The 18,639-nt window shown below is 44.1% G+C and overlaps 1 protein-coding gene across 11 annotated transcripts in view; it reads left to right on the top strand.

The window, feature by feature from the left end:
* sox5 (SRY-box transcription factor 5) overlaps positions 1 to 18,639 on the top strand; it is a 322,851-nt gene that overhangs the window by 172,619 nt on the left and 131,593 nt on the right. For all 11 annotated transcript variants that reach the window (XM_078553632.1, XM_078553638.1, XM_078553630.1 and 8 more), the window contains one exon: positions 2,215 to 2,283. In XM_078553632.1, the coding sequence (XP_078409758.1) occupies positions 2,215 to 2,283 (69 nt within the window). The remainder of the gene's footprint in view (positions 1 to 2,214; positions 2,284 to 18,639) is intronic.

Below are 18,639 nucleotides of genomic sequence, written 5' to 3'. Positions count from 1 at the left end.
TTAATTTTAAAAAAGGAGTAATTAATAAAAATAACGTGTGTGTGCGCATGTGTGCACGTGTGTGCGCGCGTGTGTGTGTGTGTGTGTGCGCGTGTGTCTGGCTCACTGCCAGTCTCAGGGTGCTCACTCACTCACCCTCACCCACTTGTCTGTGGGTGCGTGTGTACATGTTGGCGTGTGGTGGTGAGCATTAGTGAGAAACCTGAAACTGGTCGCAAGGCAAACACCACTCTGACCACTCACTCCTCTCCCCCGCCACGCACTCAGCCTCCCACACTCCCCCCACACAACCAATTCCTTGCACTCCACTCTCCCCCTCTTCCCAACCCCCACCCCAGACTCTCTCACCCCCACTCCCCAAACCCCCCCACATACACTCTCATTCCCACATACTCACCACAACAGTCTCTCCTCCACAGCCCTGAAGGGACTTGGCCCTCCTGAACCAACAAGACTTCGCCCTCCATCCCCACCACCCACCCCGCCCCGGGCCTGATAAGGCTTCACCCGACGTAACTGGCTCCCTGGGTTCCAGTGCCAATGTACCTTCGCTTCCCTGGCCCTCACCACATTCAGGAGCGCCGGTGTTGGCTGCTCCTCCATTCAGAGACTGTTCCTCTCCCTCATAGGCTCAGCAGCAAATGCAGGAGAGAAACCGCCTCTGGTTGGAGGAGTATCTCCATTGAAACTTGCCTGCTTGACTGTAATTTTGAAAACTGGGTCCAGGGGGCCGCACAGAGGGGCTTTGTGGGCGGCGTCCGGCCTACGGGGCCATATGCTGGCAAGCCTGATCCAGACACGCACGTAAAAAAACAGATTTGCACGGCAAATTGCCATGGAGTCATGTCCCAGAGATGGGCCAGTGCTTTCAGTACCCAGAGTGCAGAAAATAACAAAGAAAATGGATGTTTATAAATTCAGATGAAGAAAGGAAAGTTTTTTTTTTGATGCATTTCAGGTGTAAAAAGCCACGTGAATGTTTCCTCTCCATTCCCAAAATCCATCGCAGACAGATGGAGACTTGAGCACTTAGTCAGAAGGCCCTGCTTTTCCACTTGGCCCTTTTCACCTGCAGCGAGCCACGTGTGGGCATTGAGCCCAAAAAAGGAAGGTCCCAGTCAGGGTGCACTTATCGAATTACGGAAACCAAAGCAAAATATTGTAGATGCAGGGAATCTAGAATATCACAGCACAGTGGGAGACCACCTGTCCCATCAAGTTTGAGCTGTTTCTTTCAAAGAACAATAGAATGAAATAAAAATGCTGGAAAACACTCCAGGCCAGGCAGCATCTGTGGGCAGAGAAACATAGCTTAATGGGCTGGACTTTTCCTGCTCTCCGGGGAGGGGCTGTGGGGTGAGAGTGCTGGTAAAATGATGGCGGAAAGCAGCAGGAGGAGAGCCCGTGCCTTTCCGTCGCCATGGGATATTACCAGCAGTGGCTCAGCCATCTACCAATCAGTTAATTAATCCCATTAATTGCCCAACTAAGGGCCACTTCCCCTCCCCTGCCAGCATTTTATTGGTGCTGGGTGGTACCATGGCAACATGGGGAGACTACTGGGTAATCTGGCGGCATCCCAGCAGCAATGGTTGCCCCAGCAGCTACAGCCCTGCTGATGGAAGATTTACCCCTCCTGACCCCCAAGCCAGCTTGCCCCCGGCATGGTTAATAAAAACTCGCCTTGTTTTCAAAGGCGCCTCAGCATGGAGGCACCTTCTCCTCCTCTTGGCAGTGGCTGCCACCGGTGACACTGCTGGGCCCTCTGATTGGACTGGCTGCTCTAGGAGGTAGGATGCCATCCTCAAACGAGCCTGGCAGGGGTCTCTTTATTAGGTGCTGCCGGTAAAACACTGCCTAGCGTCCAGCCACCTGCCCAGGCATGAGTCGGGCAGTGTCACTACCTACTTGGTGAGAAATTTCAACCCAATATTTCAGGTCGATGGCCTTTTTTTTATCAGGACTGAGAAATGTTAAATGGACAGCTTTTCATCAAACCCAACGGGGTGAGGACAAAGGTCAGAAGAAGAAAGAGAAAGGCTCTGTGATAGGTTGGAGGGCAGGAGTAGTTAAACAACGAGGGATGATGGCACATGGCAAAAAAAGGGGTGATAATGGTAACGAACGTCAAAATAAAAATGAAATATTGTAAATTATTAATGGAGTGGTTTTAAACTGATACCAAAGTCTCTCGTTCCTTGTCCTTTCTTACAGATCGCAAGGCAACAGCAGCAACTACTACAACAACAGCACAAGATTAACCTCCTTCAGCAGCAAATCCAGGTCAGAGTTCAACCTCTATGGGTTATATTGTTATTGATGTTTTGTCTTCATGTCAGGGCTGGAAATGGAGGATTTCTGAAGGATGATCACTGGGTAGAGAAGTAGGGGTTGGAGTGGGGAGAAGAGAGATTGCTGCAGCCACTCCCAACAAGCTTAACAGGAAGCCAGAACATATTTTGTACGCTCCGGATGTGCAAAAACCTACTGTTTTGCGTTTGCTCTCGATACAGGCAGACCAGCCAGCCAACCCAACAGGGATTCGTATTTTGACAGTGGAATTGGGCTTGTGAATGTCTCTGTCTTAGTGAGGTTGCCCTGACTGTTTCCAACACCTGCTCCATAGCAACATTCATCCAGCCTCACAAGCCCCATCCAATGCTTGGGTGATCTCCTGAAATACTGACCCCTGCAGGCACTCCTCCCCCAAATTCCAGCTATGAGTCTAGACAACGAGTGCTGATGGGAAATTTGACCACAGGATGCAGTGCAGTCAAGTCTAACCCTATTCTCGCCCAACACCCACACATGGCTACAGTGGAATGGCTGATTTTCTGATCCCATTAACTTGGAGGAATTAGGGGCAACTTTACTGCCCCCACCCCCACCACACCCCTTTCCACCACCACCCGATATCAGCGAACTCAACACACCCTGGAAAATGAAATACTGGATCCAATCATTTTCCACAGAGAGAAGTACACTTCACCGCCTTAGCTGTAGGGACCACCTTTCCCCCTGCCAATTTCAACTTTTTCTTTATTAACTCAGATTCCTTCATTTGTCCTTTTTGAGGTGAAGATGACCATATGGGGTGTTTGCTAAGGTTCCAGTGGGTATGTAGGTGACTGCTAAGGCCTACCTGCCTCCAGTAGGCTCTGTTGCAAATAGGACTGGACGCTGCAGATGATTGTGTTTTGGACGAGTTGCTGGCTCAGGATTTCCTCTCCTTGTGTTTTTCTCTCTGCCTCTGACATACGGTCGCTTTTGAAAGCGGCCGCACCATTTCTTTTACTTGATTGCACTGGGTGCAGTGATCCTGGGCGAGCTTCCCCTCGGACTCGAAGTTAACATCAAAACCTCCAAGTGAAACCTTCAGAGTGTCCTTGTAGTGCTTCCTTTGACCGCCATGAGAATGCACCCCAGACTCGAGCTCTCCTTAGACGACTCACTTTAGTAAGGGATTGTAAGGCATTCTGGCAACATGACCAGTCCAACTCCGTTGTGACTGTCTCAATATGGTGTGGATGCTTGGCATGCCAGCTCAAGAGATTCTACGATGCCCTGAAGTCTGTCTCCGGGCCCAGACTACTGCTTCATCACCAATCCTCTGTGCTGACAGGTCAACACTACTCACAGGGAAAGCCTAAATTCTAAGGCCTAAATTCTAAAAAGATGAGCAGAGCATTTTAACCACATCCCCAATCGGCCACGACCATCAATGGAGAAGCAATCAACAGGTTGCCATCAACTGCTGTTTTGATGACTCTCTCGTGCTGTTAGAAATGACAAGCACAATCAAACTCCTGTCAGGTGGCATAGCTCCAGGAGCTGATTCTATTCCAGCTGAGGTCTACAAAGTTGGAGGTCAAGAAGCTCAGTGAACTCTTTCAGTCTATGTGGGAGCAAGGAACCATCCCGCAAGAATACAAAGATGCCTCCATTTTCCCCTAGCAGAAGGAAACTGGCCAATCTTGTGACAATCATAGAGGAATTTCACTCCTCTCCATTGCCAGCAAAATCTTCACTACAATCCTCCTGAACTGCTTAGTGCAACATCTGGACCAGGACCTGCTGCCAGAGAGTCGGTGTGGTTTTAGCAAATGTTGAGGAACAATTGACATGGCGTTTGCAGTTCGACAACTCCAGTGGAAATGCCAGGAACAGAACATGGAGCTCTACACACATTTGTCGACCTGACTAAAGCCTTTGAACCAGTCAGCCGTGATGACCTTTGGAAGGAATGGAGAAATTTGGCTGCCTTGTGAAATTCATCGCCAATGGCTCAACAGTTCTGTGATGACAAGCTTGCATGTGTCCTGGATGACGGTGAGTCTTCTGACTCTTTCCCAGTGATTAATGGAGTTAAATGGGGCTGTGTGCTAGCGCCAACCCTCTTGAACACGCTCTTCTCCGCCATGCTGTCTGACACCATCCCATGATGGGTGATCCTGGCATCGAAATCAGATATCGCATGGACGGGTTACTGCTCAACCTTTTGACTCCAGCAAATACCAAGGTCTCCGAGGACGGACATACTTTTCAATTTCCTGTTTGTCGTTGATTGTGCACTAGCTGCTGGTTCAGGTCTGGACATGTATGGTACCTTGGAAACTCAGATTATTGTGGGTTCAAGCCACATTCTCCAAAGACTAGAGCACAGAATTCAGGCTGGGACTTGAGTGCAGAACTGAGGAACTGCTGCATTGTCATAGGTGCCTCTTTCAGAGGCAACGCCGAGTCAAGACCCAGTCTGCCCATTCGGGTGGATGTAAATGATCCCATGGCACTAATCAATGAAAAGCAGGGGTGCCATCCTGTTTTGTTAGTTGCCTAGGCCCTAAGCTCTAGAATATTCCTCCCTAAGCCTCTCTGCCTCTCTCCTTTACATTCCTTTTTTAAGACACTCCTTATAACCTATCTCTTTGACCAAACCTTAGTCACCTGGTCTAATATCTCCTTGTACAGTGTCATATTTTGCTCTGTGAAGTGCCTTGGGAAGCTTTATTACATTAAAAGTGTTATATAACTATAAGTTGTCTTGGCCAATTTTTATCGCTAAAACAAAGGATTCATCTCGTCACTATTTGTGGAATCTTGCTGTGCTTAATCTGACTGTCTTTCCTACATTACAGCAGTGAATATATTTCAGAAGGTACTTCATTGGCTGTAAAGCACTTGGAGACATCCTGAGGTTGTGAAGGCACAATGTGAATCTAAATCTTTTCTTTCACATCCACCAAAACCATCCTGACAGACATTGATTATGCACCAATCACGGATTGAACTGGAACTTGGTGTGTGTTGCCTTGGCAGCACAGGTCATTGCAAGGTTAAGTTGGAGAGGTAGAGCTTCTGTTTGTAATGTTATTCCTGCTTTCCTGCAATCCACTTGCCTGTGGGGAGAGGGTTTCTTCCTCTCAGGCCTTGTGTCCACACTGTGCCACTTTACTTTTCTTTCAGGATAGCGGGTAGTCTAATTTTCTTTTCTCCCCCAATTCTTCTCACTTCTCACTGAAGATCTAGCCTCTGCAAGTTGGCACTAAGGCTGGCACTGCCACGCTCTGCCTCTGATACTGTTTGACATGATGTGCTTGCTACTCGACCTACTGAGCCTGTCGAGCTGCCAAACTCGCTCTGCGAATGAGCTGTTGTGTAGATTTGCTGCTGATCAGTTTATCCAGTTGTTCTTGATTTTAGTGGAATGACGGGATATGATTGCAGAGAGAACGTCACAGACTAGTGATTGAGATCGGGAAACTTTTCAGCAAATGTTGAAAAAGTTGTTGCAGTAGTCGGCCTGATTCTGAGGATGGCCATTTTTTTTTGGTTACAAGTAGCACACAACCTCGGAGTTTGAAACTACAACATTACTTGTAGATTCCTCCAGTGCCAATAAAGGTATTGGACAAAACATTGCGTGTACAGGGCAGAATACCAATTTAACAACTGACCTCTGAGTCATCCATTATAGTGAGTGCCAGGGAGAGCTGAGTTCAAATCCGAGATATTGAACTGAACGTTTATCCACATGATCCTGAAGTTGGCTATCGCATCCACCCATCAAAGAAGGAAAAGACGTTTATTCACTGCCTTTTTCGACCACAGGGAGTTCCAAAGCACTTTACAGCCAATAAAGTACTGTTTAAAGTGTAGTCAGTCTTGTAATGCAGGAAGCACAGCAATTTGTGCACAGCAAGATCCCACACGCAGCAATATGATGATGGCCAACCCATCTGTTTTTGGTGAAGTTGATTGAGAGATGAATATTTGCTATGAGACTGGGGAATCTCCCCTGCACTCCTTTACCATAGCGCCAGGAGATTGTTTACTTCACCTGAGAGGGCAGGTGGGCCTTGCATTTAATATTTCATCTAAAAGACCACATCTCCGCCAGTGCAGAGCATAGCAGCAGAGAAAATAGGAGGAGTAGGCCATTCGGCCCCTCAAGTCTGTCCTGCCACTCAGTAAGATCATGGCTGAGCTGATTGTGGCTTTACTCCTGCCTGCCCCCAATAACTCATGTAGATCAAGAATCTACCTAACTCATCCTTGAATATACTCCATGACCAAGGTTCTACTGCTCACTGGGGAAGAGAATTCCAAAGACTGCTGACCTTCTGAGAGAAGAAATTCCTCCTCATCTCCATCTTAAATGGGAGACCCCATATTTTAAGACTCTGTCCCCTAGTTCTAGATTCCTCAGAAGGGGAAACATCCTCTCAGCATTTACTCTGTCTTAAGCCCCCTCAATCATATGTCTCAATAAGACCGCCTCTCCTTCTTCTAAATTTCGATGAGTATAGGCCCAACCTGCTCAACCTTTCCTCATAAGTCAACCCCTTCATCCAAGTCATCAGTATAGATTGTAAATAGTTGAGGCCCCAGCATTGATCCTGTGGCTCTCCACTAGTTATGGCCATCCTGAAAATAGCTCATTTATCCTGAGTCTCTGTTTCCTGTGTTAGCCAAGCCTCTATCCATGCTATATCAGCTCCAACAACATGAGCTGTTATCTTATGCAGTAATCTTTTATGGAGCACCTTATCAAATACCTTTTGGAAATCTAAATACATTGCATCCACTAGTTCCCCTTTTTTCCTCCTTGCTTGTTACACCCTCAAAGAACACTGATTAATTTGTCAAACAGGATTTTCCTTTCACAGAAACCGTGTTGACTTTGCCCGATAGTAGCAGAACATTTAGAAAATCATAATACAAACACTTTAACAATGGATTTCCCAATAACAGATGTTAGGCTAACTGGCCTATGACTTCCTGCTTTCATTCTCCCTCCTTTCTTGAACAGCAGTGTTACATTTGGGGTTTTCTACAACACTAAGACCTTTCCAGATTCTAGGGGATTTTGGAAGATTACAGCCGATGAACCCCTATCTCTGCAAGCCACTTATTTTAAGACTTGGGATGCAGGCTATCAGGACCAGGGGACTTGTCAGTCTTCAGTCCTATTAATATCCCATTACTTTTTCTCTAGTGGCTGTTTTAAGTTTCTCCTCCCTTTTGATTTTCTGCTACTCTTGGGACACATTTTGTGTCTTCTGCAGTGAAGACAGATACAAAATACTTGATCAAAATCTTTGCCATTTCCTTGTTTCCTATTATTAATTCCCCAGCCTCATTTCCTAAGGGGCCAATGCTTGCTTTAGCTACTCTATTCCTTTCTATATACTTGTAGAAGCTGTTTTTATGTTTCTTACTAGTTTTCTCTCATATTCCAATTTCTCCCCCTCATTTTTTGCTGATTTCTAAAACTTTCTGCCCTACCACTAATCTTTTCAGCATTGTGTGCCTTTACTTTCAATTGGATGCAGCCATCTTTCAGTCCTGCACTGGGAGTGTCAGCCCAGATAATAAACTGTCCCCATTTGCCGTTAAGTTATCCTGTAATAGATAAGTTAAATAAAGCAGTTTATGTTGCAACTCGGGAATCCTTAATATCTATCACTGCTTGCTTCTGGATATGCCATTATAAAGAGCCCTGAAATGGAGACTGCAGTACTGTACCCTTTTTGGCTTGAAATCGTTCTGCGGTAAATCATTGTGTGTCAGCAGCAGCTGTTTCCATAAAATTTTAAATGTTGACTCACATTATTCACTGAAGCAGCCCCAGCTCAAAAAAAAACGAAATCAAGTGTTTCCCATGACTTTGCAACCTTTTCCCAAACAACTGAGATCTCAGGCCTGCGACTCAACAATTGCTTCTCACAGAAGCCATCACAGCTGATGTCCTATCACTTACCAGAATGGGACCCCGCCCAATGTCTGCAGATAAACCCCTGGGAACTCCAAGCACAAATGAGTGTAGTGCTCCTGCTGCAAATTTCGAACATTACCAAGACCCTGCTGGTTCATAAACTGACGACTTCAGGTTGCTGAGCTGTTTAACAGGAGGCTCAAGAAGGGAACTGTCGCACAGAATTGAACATCCTCACTCACCCCCAAGCCCCCACAGCTAGCCGAGCACCTCAGGAGGGAAAAGGAAAAGGGAGATATGGTCTTTTTTAGTATTGAGCCAAAGCATTCCCTTCACACACCTAAAAAAGCTCAGTGATTAACTGTTTCTTATGTTTGGGTTTGTTTCCTATATTGCATTTCTGTAGTTTTAATAAAAAGAGTTTTGCAAACACAATGCCTGTACATAAGCATTCAAATCAGTGTTTGGGTCTGTGTGTTTTTGACCTCCAACAACAAGGAAAAAGAGAAAAAAAGACTTGCATTTATATAGAGCCTTTCACAACCACTGGATGTCTCAAAATGCTTTACAGATAATGAAGTACTTTTTGAAGTGTGGTCACTGTTGTAATGTAGGAAACATGGCAGCCAATTTGCATTCAGCAAACTCCTACAAATAGCAATGTGACCCAGTCACCTGATTTTCGTTGGCTGAGGGATAAATATCGGCCAGGATACTGGCAATAACTCTGCTGCTGTTCTTCAAAATAGTGCCATGGAATCTTTCACATCCACTCAAGCAGATACTCAGTTTAATGTCTTGGCCGAAAGACGGCATCTCCGCCAGAGCAGTGCACCTTTAGTACCGCACTGGAGTGTCCGTATTATTTTTGTGCTCAAGCTCTGGAGTGGGACTTGAACCCAGAGCTTGTAATTTAGAGGTGAGTGTGCTACCAACAGTGCCATGGCTGACATGCAATTTGTCCCTGAAATTGAGACCATCCATTCAGCTGCCTTTTCCCCTTCCCTAGACCTCTGGGACATGATTCCTCTAATGTTCCTCTTCCACTCTAGCCCTGAACTCACATCTTTCTCTAACTTCTGACTTATCTCCCCTCATGCTGCCTCCCAAGGCTATCTTGTCCATGAGACCCACCTCCTGCTCCCAGTAAACTGATAATCACCTAACTTCCGTTCCTAGCCCCCATGCTAACTGATATTAGCAGTTGTCTCTTCTCAGGCACTGACCCCCTCCCCTTCAAGTCTGCCATCATTGCCGCTCTCCTCAAAAAAATACCCTGTGCGTTTGCAAAACTGCCCCATCTCTAACCTACCTTTCCACTCCAAAGTCCTTTAACATGTTGTCACCACCCAAATCTGTGCCCACATTTCCCATAAAATTATGTTCTAACCCCCCCTCCCCCACCAAAAATCAGGTCATCACCCTTGCCCCAGTACCAACATGGTTCTTATTAAAGTCACAAATGACATCCTATGTGACTATGGAAACCATCCCCCCGCTTGCCTTTCTTGACCAGTCTGCAACCTTTGACATTGTTGACTGCACCGTAATTCTCGAACACCTCTGTGTACCGTAGTTCAGCTGGGTGGGACAGCCCTCACCTCATTTAATTCCTATCCATCCGCTTGTAGCCAGAGTATAGCTTCTCCTCCTACCCCAGCATCGTTCCCTGTACAAGCCCTCACACATAAAGCCCCCCTCCTATTTCTCATCTACTTGCTGGCCTTGCCGACATCATCCAAAAAAACGTAAGGTTCCACAAGTGCGCTGACGCCCAGCTCTACTTCATCACCACCTCAAAAATCATATACTTGAATCCATTATAACATTTGAGAGATCCTTTGTGGTATGGGCCTCCTCATTAAGTATTCACAAAATGAGAAGCGGTGACTGTGCCTAAAAATGCCAAGTCTAAGATTTTTGATCAATTTGTAATTAGCAGTCAATTATCCCAAATTCACACTTGTTTCCTACCTGCTGTTTATATCTGCACCTCAATGATAGAAGTTATGAGGCCTTGGGATGACTTTGTTTTGCCCATCGCAACGTTGCGCACTGTAGTGGGTAAATCCAATCTGGAAGCTGCTACACGTTTCCAATTTCCACAAACAGCAGTAAAAACCTAATCCAGCCAATTTCTGCCCCTTCATTCCACCCTCGATCATAAGCAAAGTGGTGGAAGGTGTCGTTGCCAGTGCTACAAAGCAGCACTTACTCAGCAGTAACTTCCTCACTGTCAGGGACACCTAGCCTCAGTTCCTATCCTTGGTCCAAACCTGGACAAAAGAACTGAACTCAAGAGGTGAGGCCTGATGACTGTCCTTGACATTAAGGAAGAATTTGACTGAGTGTGGCATCAAGGAGACTGAACAAAACTGAAGTCAATGGGAATCGGGGAAAACTCTCCACTGGTTAGAGTCATACCTAGCACAAAAGGAGATGGTTGTGGTTGTTGGAGGCCGATCATCTTAGCCCCAAGACTTCGCTGCAGGGGTTTCTCAAGGTAGTGTCCTAGGCCCAACCATCTTCAGCTGATTCATCAATGACCTTCCCTCCATCATAAGTTCAGGTAGGGATTCGGCTGATGATTTGCACCATATTCAGTACCATTCATACCTCCTCAGATACTGAAGTAATCCGTGTCCAAATCAGCAAGACCTGGATTTAGGCTTGGGCTGATAAGTGCCAGGTAACATTTGCACCACACAAGTGTCAGGTAATGACCATTCCCAACAAGAGAGAATCTAACCATTGCCTCTTGATGTTGAATGGCATTACCATCACTGAATTCCCCCACTATCAATGTCCTGGGAGTTCCCATTGACCAGCAGCTGAACATCACTAGCCATATAAATACTGTAGCCAAGAGAGCAGGTCAGATGCTGGGAATCTTGTGGCAAATAACTCACCTCCTGTCTCCCCAAAGCCTGTGTACCATCTGCAAGGCACAAGTCAGGAGTGTGACAGAATACTCTTCACTTGCCTGGATGAGTGCAGCTCCAACAACACTCAAGAAGCTCGACACCATCCAGGACAAAGCAGTCCGCTTGATTGACAGCCTATTCACCAGCTTAAACATTCACCCCCTCCACCATTGATGCACAGTCGCAGCAGTATGTACCATCTACAAGATGCAGCAACTTACCAAGGCTCCTTCGACAGCACCTTACAAACCCACAACCTCTGCCATTTAGAAGGCAGCAGACACATGGGAACACCACCACCTGCAAGTTCCCCTCCAAGCCACTCACCATCCTGACTTGGAACTATATCACTGTTTCTTCAGTGTCACTGGGTCAAAATCCTGGAATCCCTTCCTAACAGCACTGTGGGTGTACCTACACCAGAAATTCAAGAAGGCAGCTCACCACCACCTTCTCGAGAGCAATGAGGGATGGGTGATAAATGCCAGCTTTGCTGGTGACAACAACATCCCTTGAACAAATAAAACAACAAATGGAGAACATGAAGCATGTCACCATTGTTGACATTGCAAAATTCGGCCACAAGCTCCATTAATGAGCCATCGAGTCGAGCGCTCTCCTTGTCAACTGTCTGAGGCTGAGCCAGACTGTTCTCAACCTTGGTGTCATATTTAATGCTGAGATGAGCTTCTGGCCATATATTTGTGCCATCACTAAGACGGTCTCTTTTCCACATCCATAACATCATTCAACTCAACTCCTGACTCAGCTCATCTGCTGAAACCCTCATTCATGTCTTTGTCTTTCTAGACCTGCCTACTCTAACGCATTCCTGGACGGCCTCCAATCTTCCACCCTCTATAAACTTACGTTCCTCCAAAGCTCTGCTGCACTTGCCCTAACATGCACCAAATTCTGTTCATCCACTACTCCTGTGCTCGCTGACCTACATTGGCTTACAGTAGAGCAACGCCTCTATTTCAAAATTCTCATTCTTGTTTTCAAATACCTCCATGGCCTTGCGCCTCCCTAACTCTCTCTAACTTCCTCCAGCCCTATAACCCTCTGAGATATCTGCAGTGCTCCAATTCTGGCCTCTTGCACATCCCTGATTTTAATCGTTCCATCGTTGGAGGCTGTGCCTTCAGCTGCCAATGCCATAAAACTCAGAAATTCCCCATCTAAACCTCTCTGCCTCTCCACCTTTCATTCCTCCTTTAGGGTGCTCCTTAAAACCTATCCCTTTGACCAAGCTTTTGATCATCTGTCCTAATATCTCCTTTTGTGGCTTGATGGCAAATTTCATTTGATAATGCCCCTTGGGACATTTTAGTACATTAAGGTGCTATATAAATGCAATTTGTTGTGCGTTATGGGCGTACATGCACACACATATGTGTGAGCAATCCTCTGCATGTTTATATGTGAAAGAAAGATCTTGCATTTACATAACCTCTTTCAGAATCTTGAGGTATTCAAGGCACTTTACCAATGAAGTGCTTTTTGCAAAATAGTCACCTTTGTGATGTAAGAAGCATAGCATCCAAGCTGTGCACAGCGAGCTCTGAAAAATGGCAATGAGATAAATGACCAGGTCATCTGGTTTCAATGGAGTTTATTGAACGGCATTTCAAAAGTACTTAATTACCTGGAACATCATGTGGATGTGAGAGGCTCTACAACAATGCAAGTTATTTCCTTTTTCCTATATAAATTTAGATTATTGATATTTTTATTATAACTGCCATTATATTTTGGGAGCCAGCTGTATAGGAGCTGAATTTTGGAGGGGCAGCCAGCTTACCTCTTTTTCACTGGCACAACTTGCGTTTTGTACAATATCTTTAACTTACAGAAAAATCTCAAGGTGCATCACATCACATAACAACTACTTGCATTTATACAGTACCTTTCACACGGTAAAATGTTGCATGGTGTTTAAATAAGATAAGTGTGTGGAGATATTCTCCTCCTTTGTTGTTGAGCAATTAAGTTTGGACACAGAATAGCCTGAGACAGAAAGTTAACAGATTCACACACTAGTTCATAAGATACAGATATATTTTTTGAGGCATTAAGATCTTGTGGCCTTTGGTTTCAAATGAGGTTATTCCTTATTTTATTTGTTCTTAAAACTAGTTTTAATCAGGAAACCAATGACGTTAGTGAGATATTGAGAGATTGTTATTGCAGAAATATGATTTCAGTTCTGCATTTTAGGAGATGCACGACTGTTAACCAATAGTTAAACTGTATTGCACCAGAAAAATGATTGTGGATGGGTTGACAGTAAATGCTAGGACAGGTCAGTTATTAATCCAATTTTTTGCTAGCTTGCACTATGAATAGCAGAGACTATTGTGAAACTATTTAACAATAACTCAAAGCCTGTAGCAGCATGAGCAAAAACTTCTGAATATTGTACACCTGAAGTGTGCAGAAGATGAAAATCTCCTGGCTTTGATCCAAAGGCCTTTATTTCCTCGCCGCTCCCTATCTATGTAAACTCCTACAGCCCTGTGAGATCTCTGCCTCTTCCATTTCTAGCCCCTTTTGTGCATCTCTGATTTTCATCACACCACAGTGTCTTCAGTTTCTAGGCCCTAATCTCTAGATTTCTTTCCCTGAAACTCACAACCTTGCTTTCCTCCTTTTAAGGTGCACCTTAAAACCTATCTGACTAAGTTTTTGGTGACCTATCCTAACATCTTTAGGGTCAAATTTTATTTGGTAATTTCTCCTCTGAAGCACCCTGGGACATTCTGCTATGCTAAAGGCATTATGACAAGAACAACTTATATTTATATTTAACATAATGAAGTGGCCAAGGCACTTCACAGGAACATATAAAGCAAAGTATGGTAGCAAGCCACATAAGGAGACATTAGGTCAGATGACCAGAAACTTGGTAAAAAAAAATAGGTTTAAGGAGTGTCTTAAAGGAGGAAAGCGAGGTAGAGAGGCGGAGAGGGATATGAAGGGTATTCCACAGTTTAGAACCCAAGCAACTGAAGGTACAGCCACCAATAATGGAGTGATCAAAATCAGGGATCTTCAAGAGGCAAGAATTAGATGAGTGCAGATATCTTGGAGGGTTGCAGGGCTGGAGGAGATTACAGAGATAGGGAGATGCCATCAGGCACAGGAGTGATTGATGAACAGGGCTTGTTGCAAGTTAACACAAGGATGGCAGAGTTTTGGATGACCCCAAGTTTACGGAGTGTGGAATGTGGGAGACCAGCCAGGAGCATGTTAGAATAGTCGAGTCTAGAGGTCACGAAGGCATGATTAAGAGTTTCGGCATATGAATGAATATATTTGGGAATATATATAAATACAAGTTGTTGTTGGTCTACCTGTTTGAAAGCTTTATTGGATGCAAGCTGCTGATAATGATAGAAATCAGAACAGGCACAAATAAAGACATTAGCCTAGCCAAACTTATTGATTTAATAAATCATTAGTAATAATAATTTGCAGCACGGTGTTAAGAATTGGATATATATTCAAAGAGAAAAAATTGCTGGGCTGTGGGAAAAGAGTAGGCCGGAATGGGGACCAATTTGATAGTTCTGTCTCTCAAAGAGCCAGTACAGACAAAATGGGCTGAATGACCGCCTTCTGTGTGATTACATTCTATGATGCTCTAAATACCATGCAATTCATTCTATCATGGCCTCCATAATAAACATTTTGATCTTCTGAAGCAAGGTTTTGTAGGACTCTTCCTAGCTCCTGCAAGTAAATCATGCAAAAACATGCCAGCCTACTGGAAATGGTGGTGGAAGCAAATTTAATTCTAAATTTCAACAACACCACCTCATATAGCACCTTTAATATAAGAAAACATCGCAAGGCACTTCACAGGAGCATTATAAAACTGAGCCACGTAAGGGGATATTAGGTGAGATGTCTAAAAGCTTTGTCAAAGAGGTAGGTTTTAAGACGTGTCTTAAATGAAGAAAGCAAGGTGGAGAGGTGTAGGAAGGAAATGCCAGAGCTTGGGTAACCTTAGGCAACCAAAGGCACAGCCACCAAAAAAGAATTCAATAGATAGATACTTAAAAAGGCAACATTTGCAGAGCTATGGGGAAGGAGTGAGCGACTGGGACCAGTTGGATAGCTTGCATAGGCACAATGGTTCAGAAGGCCTCTTTCTGTGCTGTAAGGTCCTATCTAGGCACCTAACATTACTGACTACCTTTTCTATTTGTTCTCCTTGAAATGACATTTTCCACACTAGGGAACTACTTCACCCCATACTAAATTAAATCTTCTCTGTCAGCATTCCTCCAATTCCATTCCTAACCCAGCATTCAGCCAGTCTTTGTTAAGGTGTTTTTTTAAATTAGTTTGTGGAATGTTCGCATCCCGGTTAAGCCAGCGTTTATTGCCCATCCCTTATTGCCCTTGAGAAGGGGGTGGTGAACTGCCTTTTTGAACCACTGCAGTCTGTGTGGTGTAGGTACACCCAAAATGCTGTTAGGGAGGCAGTTCCAAGATTTTGGCCCTGCGATGATGAAGGAGCAATATGTTTTCTAGTTAGGATGGTGTGTGACTTGAAGATGAATTTGCACTTACAGATGCTCTCATGTGCCTTGTTCTTCAGAGTGGTAGAGATTGCGGGCTTGGGAGGTGCTGTCGTAAAAATATTAATGCAATCGTAACTGTTACATAGAAGACTATTGTAAAATTCTATAGAGTAAAATTCCAGCTAATTTGTCAATTTTGTACAATTCTGCACTCACAGCCAAAGTGAAATTATCTGTTTCTATCTATAGTGTCTGTCCCTCTCTATGCTTTACAAATCTGAAGTATGCTTCCTCTTAATCTTTTTATCTCTTTGGGAATGATTTTCAGAACCCTTACCTGCTGTGAGCACTAAATTGAAAATTACAAGTAAAGTGCACGTTATTGTCCTATGTCACAGTGGGTAAGATACTTTGCCTATGCAGGATTCTGAAGTACCTACCTCTTTGGCTCTCAATTCTAAGTGCCAGAATTGTCTTTGTTACTCTTTTCTGAACACTCTCCAGCACGGTAATGTATATTTGAAGAAGGGTGGCTAAAACTGTACACAGTAGGCAAGATTCCTAGATGCCAGTGGAGTGGTGCACTCATGGGGAAATTGTGAATCCACAGGCTGGGATATAGGACAAATGGCACAGCCATGATTTCCTGTGATGCAACTCCTGGTGGGTGTGTGGATCATACAATCACCCCAAAATCCAATTACAGCCTCATTAGAACATTGGAAATAGGAGGAAATTTAGGCCATCTATCTCCTCGAGTGTACGCCACCATTTAATAAGATCATGGCTCCATGTTCCTGCCTGATCCCTGTATCCTTTGACTATCCCTAGAGTCCAAAAATCTATTGATCTCAGCTTTCAATATACTCAACAACTGAGCATTCTCAGCTCTCTGGTAAAGAATTCCAAAGACTCACACCTTCTTTAGAGAAGAAATTTCTCCTTATCTTAGTCCTAAATGGCCAACCTCTTATCCTTGTTCTAGATTCTTCAGCCAGGGGAGGGTTACAGCCTCTCAGCATCTACCCTGGCAAGCCCTTTCAGATTCTTATGTTTCAGTGAGATCACTTCTCATTCTTCTAAACTTGAGGGTATAGGCCCATTCTACTCAATCTCTTCCTATCCTGTCATCCCAGGAATCAATCTAGTGAACTTTTGTTGCACCCACACCGAGGCATGAATACCTTCCTGAGGTACAGAGAGAAAACTGTGCACGATACTCCAGGTGTGACCTCATCAAAGCTCTGTACAATTGTAGCAAAGACTTCCTTACACTAGTACCCCCAAGATCCTTGCAGTAAAGGCCACCATAAAATTTTCCCTTTAATTGATGGCTGTCCCTGTATGTTAACTTTTTTGTGTTGGTATACATGGATACCCAAATTTCTTGGAATTTGATAGTTTCTCACCATTTAAAAAATTCTGTTTTTCTATTCTTCCTATAAAAATGAATAATCTCATATTTCTCTATATTATAGTCCATCTGCCATCTTTTTGCCCACTCACTTACACTTTCTATATCCCCTTGCAGACTCCTTGTGTCCTCTTCACAGATTACTTTCTCACCTAGCTGCATGTTGTGTTAGGACCAAGTGAGAAGGGGTGAACTGGCTCCCCTCTATTCAACCTCCTTGGTTGGCCACAACAGAAGTTTTAGTTTCTTTTTCATGAGGATATGCCTTTTACAAATCAGAATGTATTTAACTATTCATGCTGTGAGCAATAAGGAACCAATCAAACAAGGTTTTCTAGTGTCAAAGAAAGAGAAAATTTATTAACCGCTAAACCCAAGAAAAATAATAAAAATGCAATGTCAAGCATTCGGCCCTCATGCAGTCATTAGGAGACATGCTGCACACACATTGCACACAATCCATATACATACATACACATATCAGAAATAAGGAGAGTTAGAGTCCAATAAAAAAGATGAAAGAATATACAGTTAGATGTCCTTCGATTGTCCTTGAGGCATAGATTTTAAATGCTGCAACCGATTTAGGTTAGCTGGTTTCTTGGATACGGTCAGACGTGGAAGATGTTGCAACTATCACGAGATCTCGGTTTGCTGGTAGGATCCTGGTAGAGTTGGCTTCTCGAACCGGGTGACCCTCTTAGTCCAAAAGAGAGAGGGGGAAAGCAGCCTTCAGTCTGTTTCCTCTGCCGAAGACTTTCTTGATACTGCCTGTGTCACTTGCCATCTCTCTCTAGTAGCTGGGCAGCCTTTCCATGAAATACTTCACCCATTGTGTATTTTCAACAGGTTTTGGGTGTGTCTGTCTGTGGCAGCCATTGTTTCAACACCCAGTACTTTGCATTTTTAATGTGTCTTCCTTAGATCGTTACGAGTTTTGATAGGTGTCCGGATTATGGGAAATGTCTCTTTCTTCACATTCCCATTATGGCGATTTGTTTGTTTTTCACCTTCATCTTGGAATATGGCCTTGCATTTTTAAGCAGTTTGCTCCATCTCAGTTCAGGTTGCAAAATTTCCAGTCAGAAAGTAAAAAAAATTCAGATTTTCAAAAATAAAGGAGCATAGCGTCGTGACAATTGTCAACAAACTTGGACACATTACATTCAGTCCCTTCATCTAGGTTGTTAATATCATCAATAATGTATAAAATGTTAGAACAACTTGATTTGAAATTTAGCCAAATGTCCTTGAGAGCCATCCCAATACTTGATTGGTCTTATTGATTACAGTTACTCAACAAATGAATTAATTGCCAATATTGTGACAATATCCTTTGCTGATGGAAACCCTTCCTTGTGAACACTGATCCAAAGTGAATATTTCATGGGCATTGTAATTTATAAGCCATTCTTTGGTCCATCTGTCTATTCTGTACAGATACTTTTCAATATTTCAATCTCACATTGACTCGTAGAATTGGTGTGACCAACAAGTTTTATACCACTGGATGCATCCTCTTTGTCATTTGTAAACAGTGTCAACGGGAGAGGA

Source organism: Cetorhinus maximus, chromosome 12 (assembly GCF_964194155.1).
Source record: "Cetorhinus maximus chromosome 12, sCetMax3.hap1.1, whole genome shotgun sequence".
In the NCBI taxonomy this organism is placed as follows: Eukaryota; Metazoa; Chordata; class Chondrichthyes; order Lamniformes; family Cetorhinidae; genus Cetorhinus; species Cetorhinus maximus.
The sequence above is the reverse complement of the archived record's forward strand: the minus strand, read 5'-3'. Positions and strand labels throughout refer to the sequence as shown.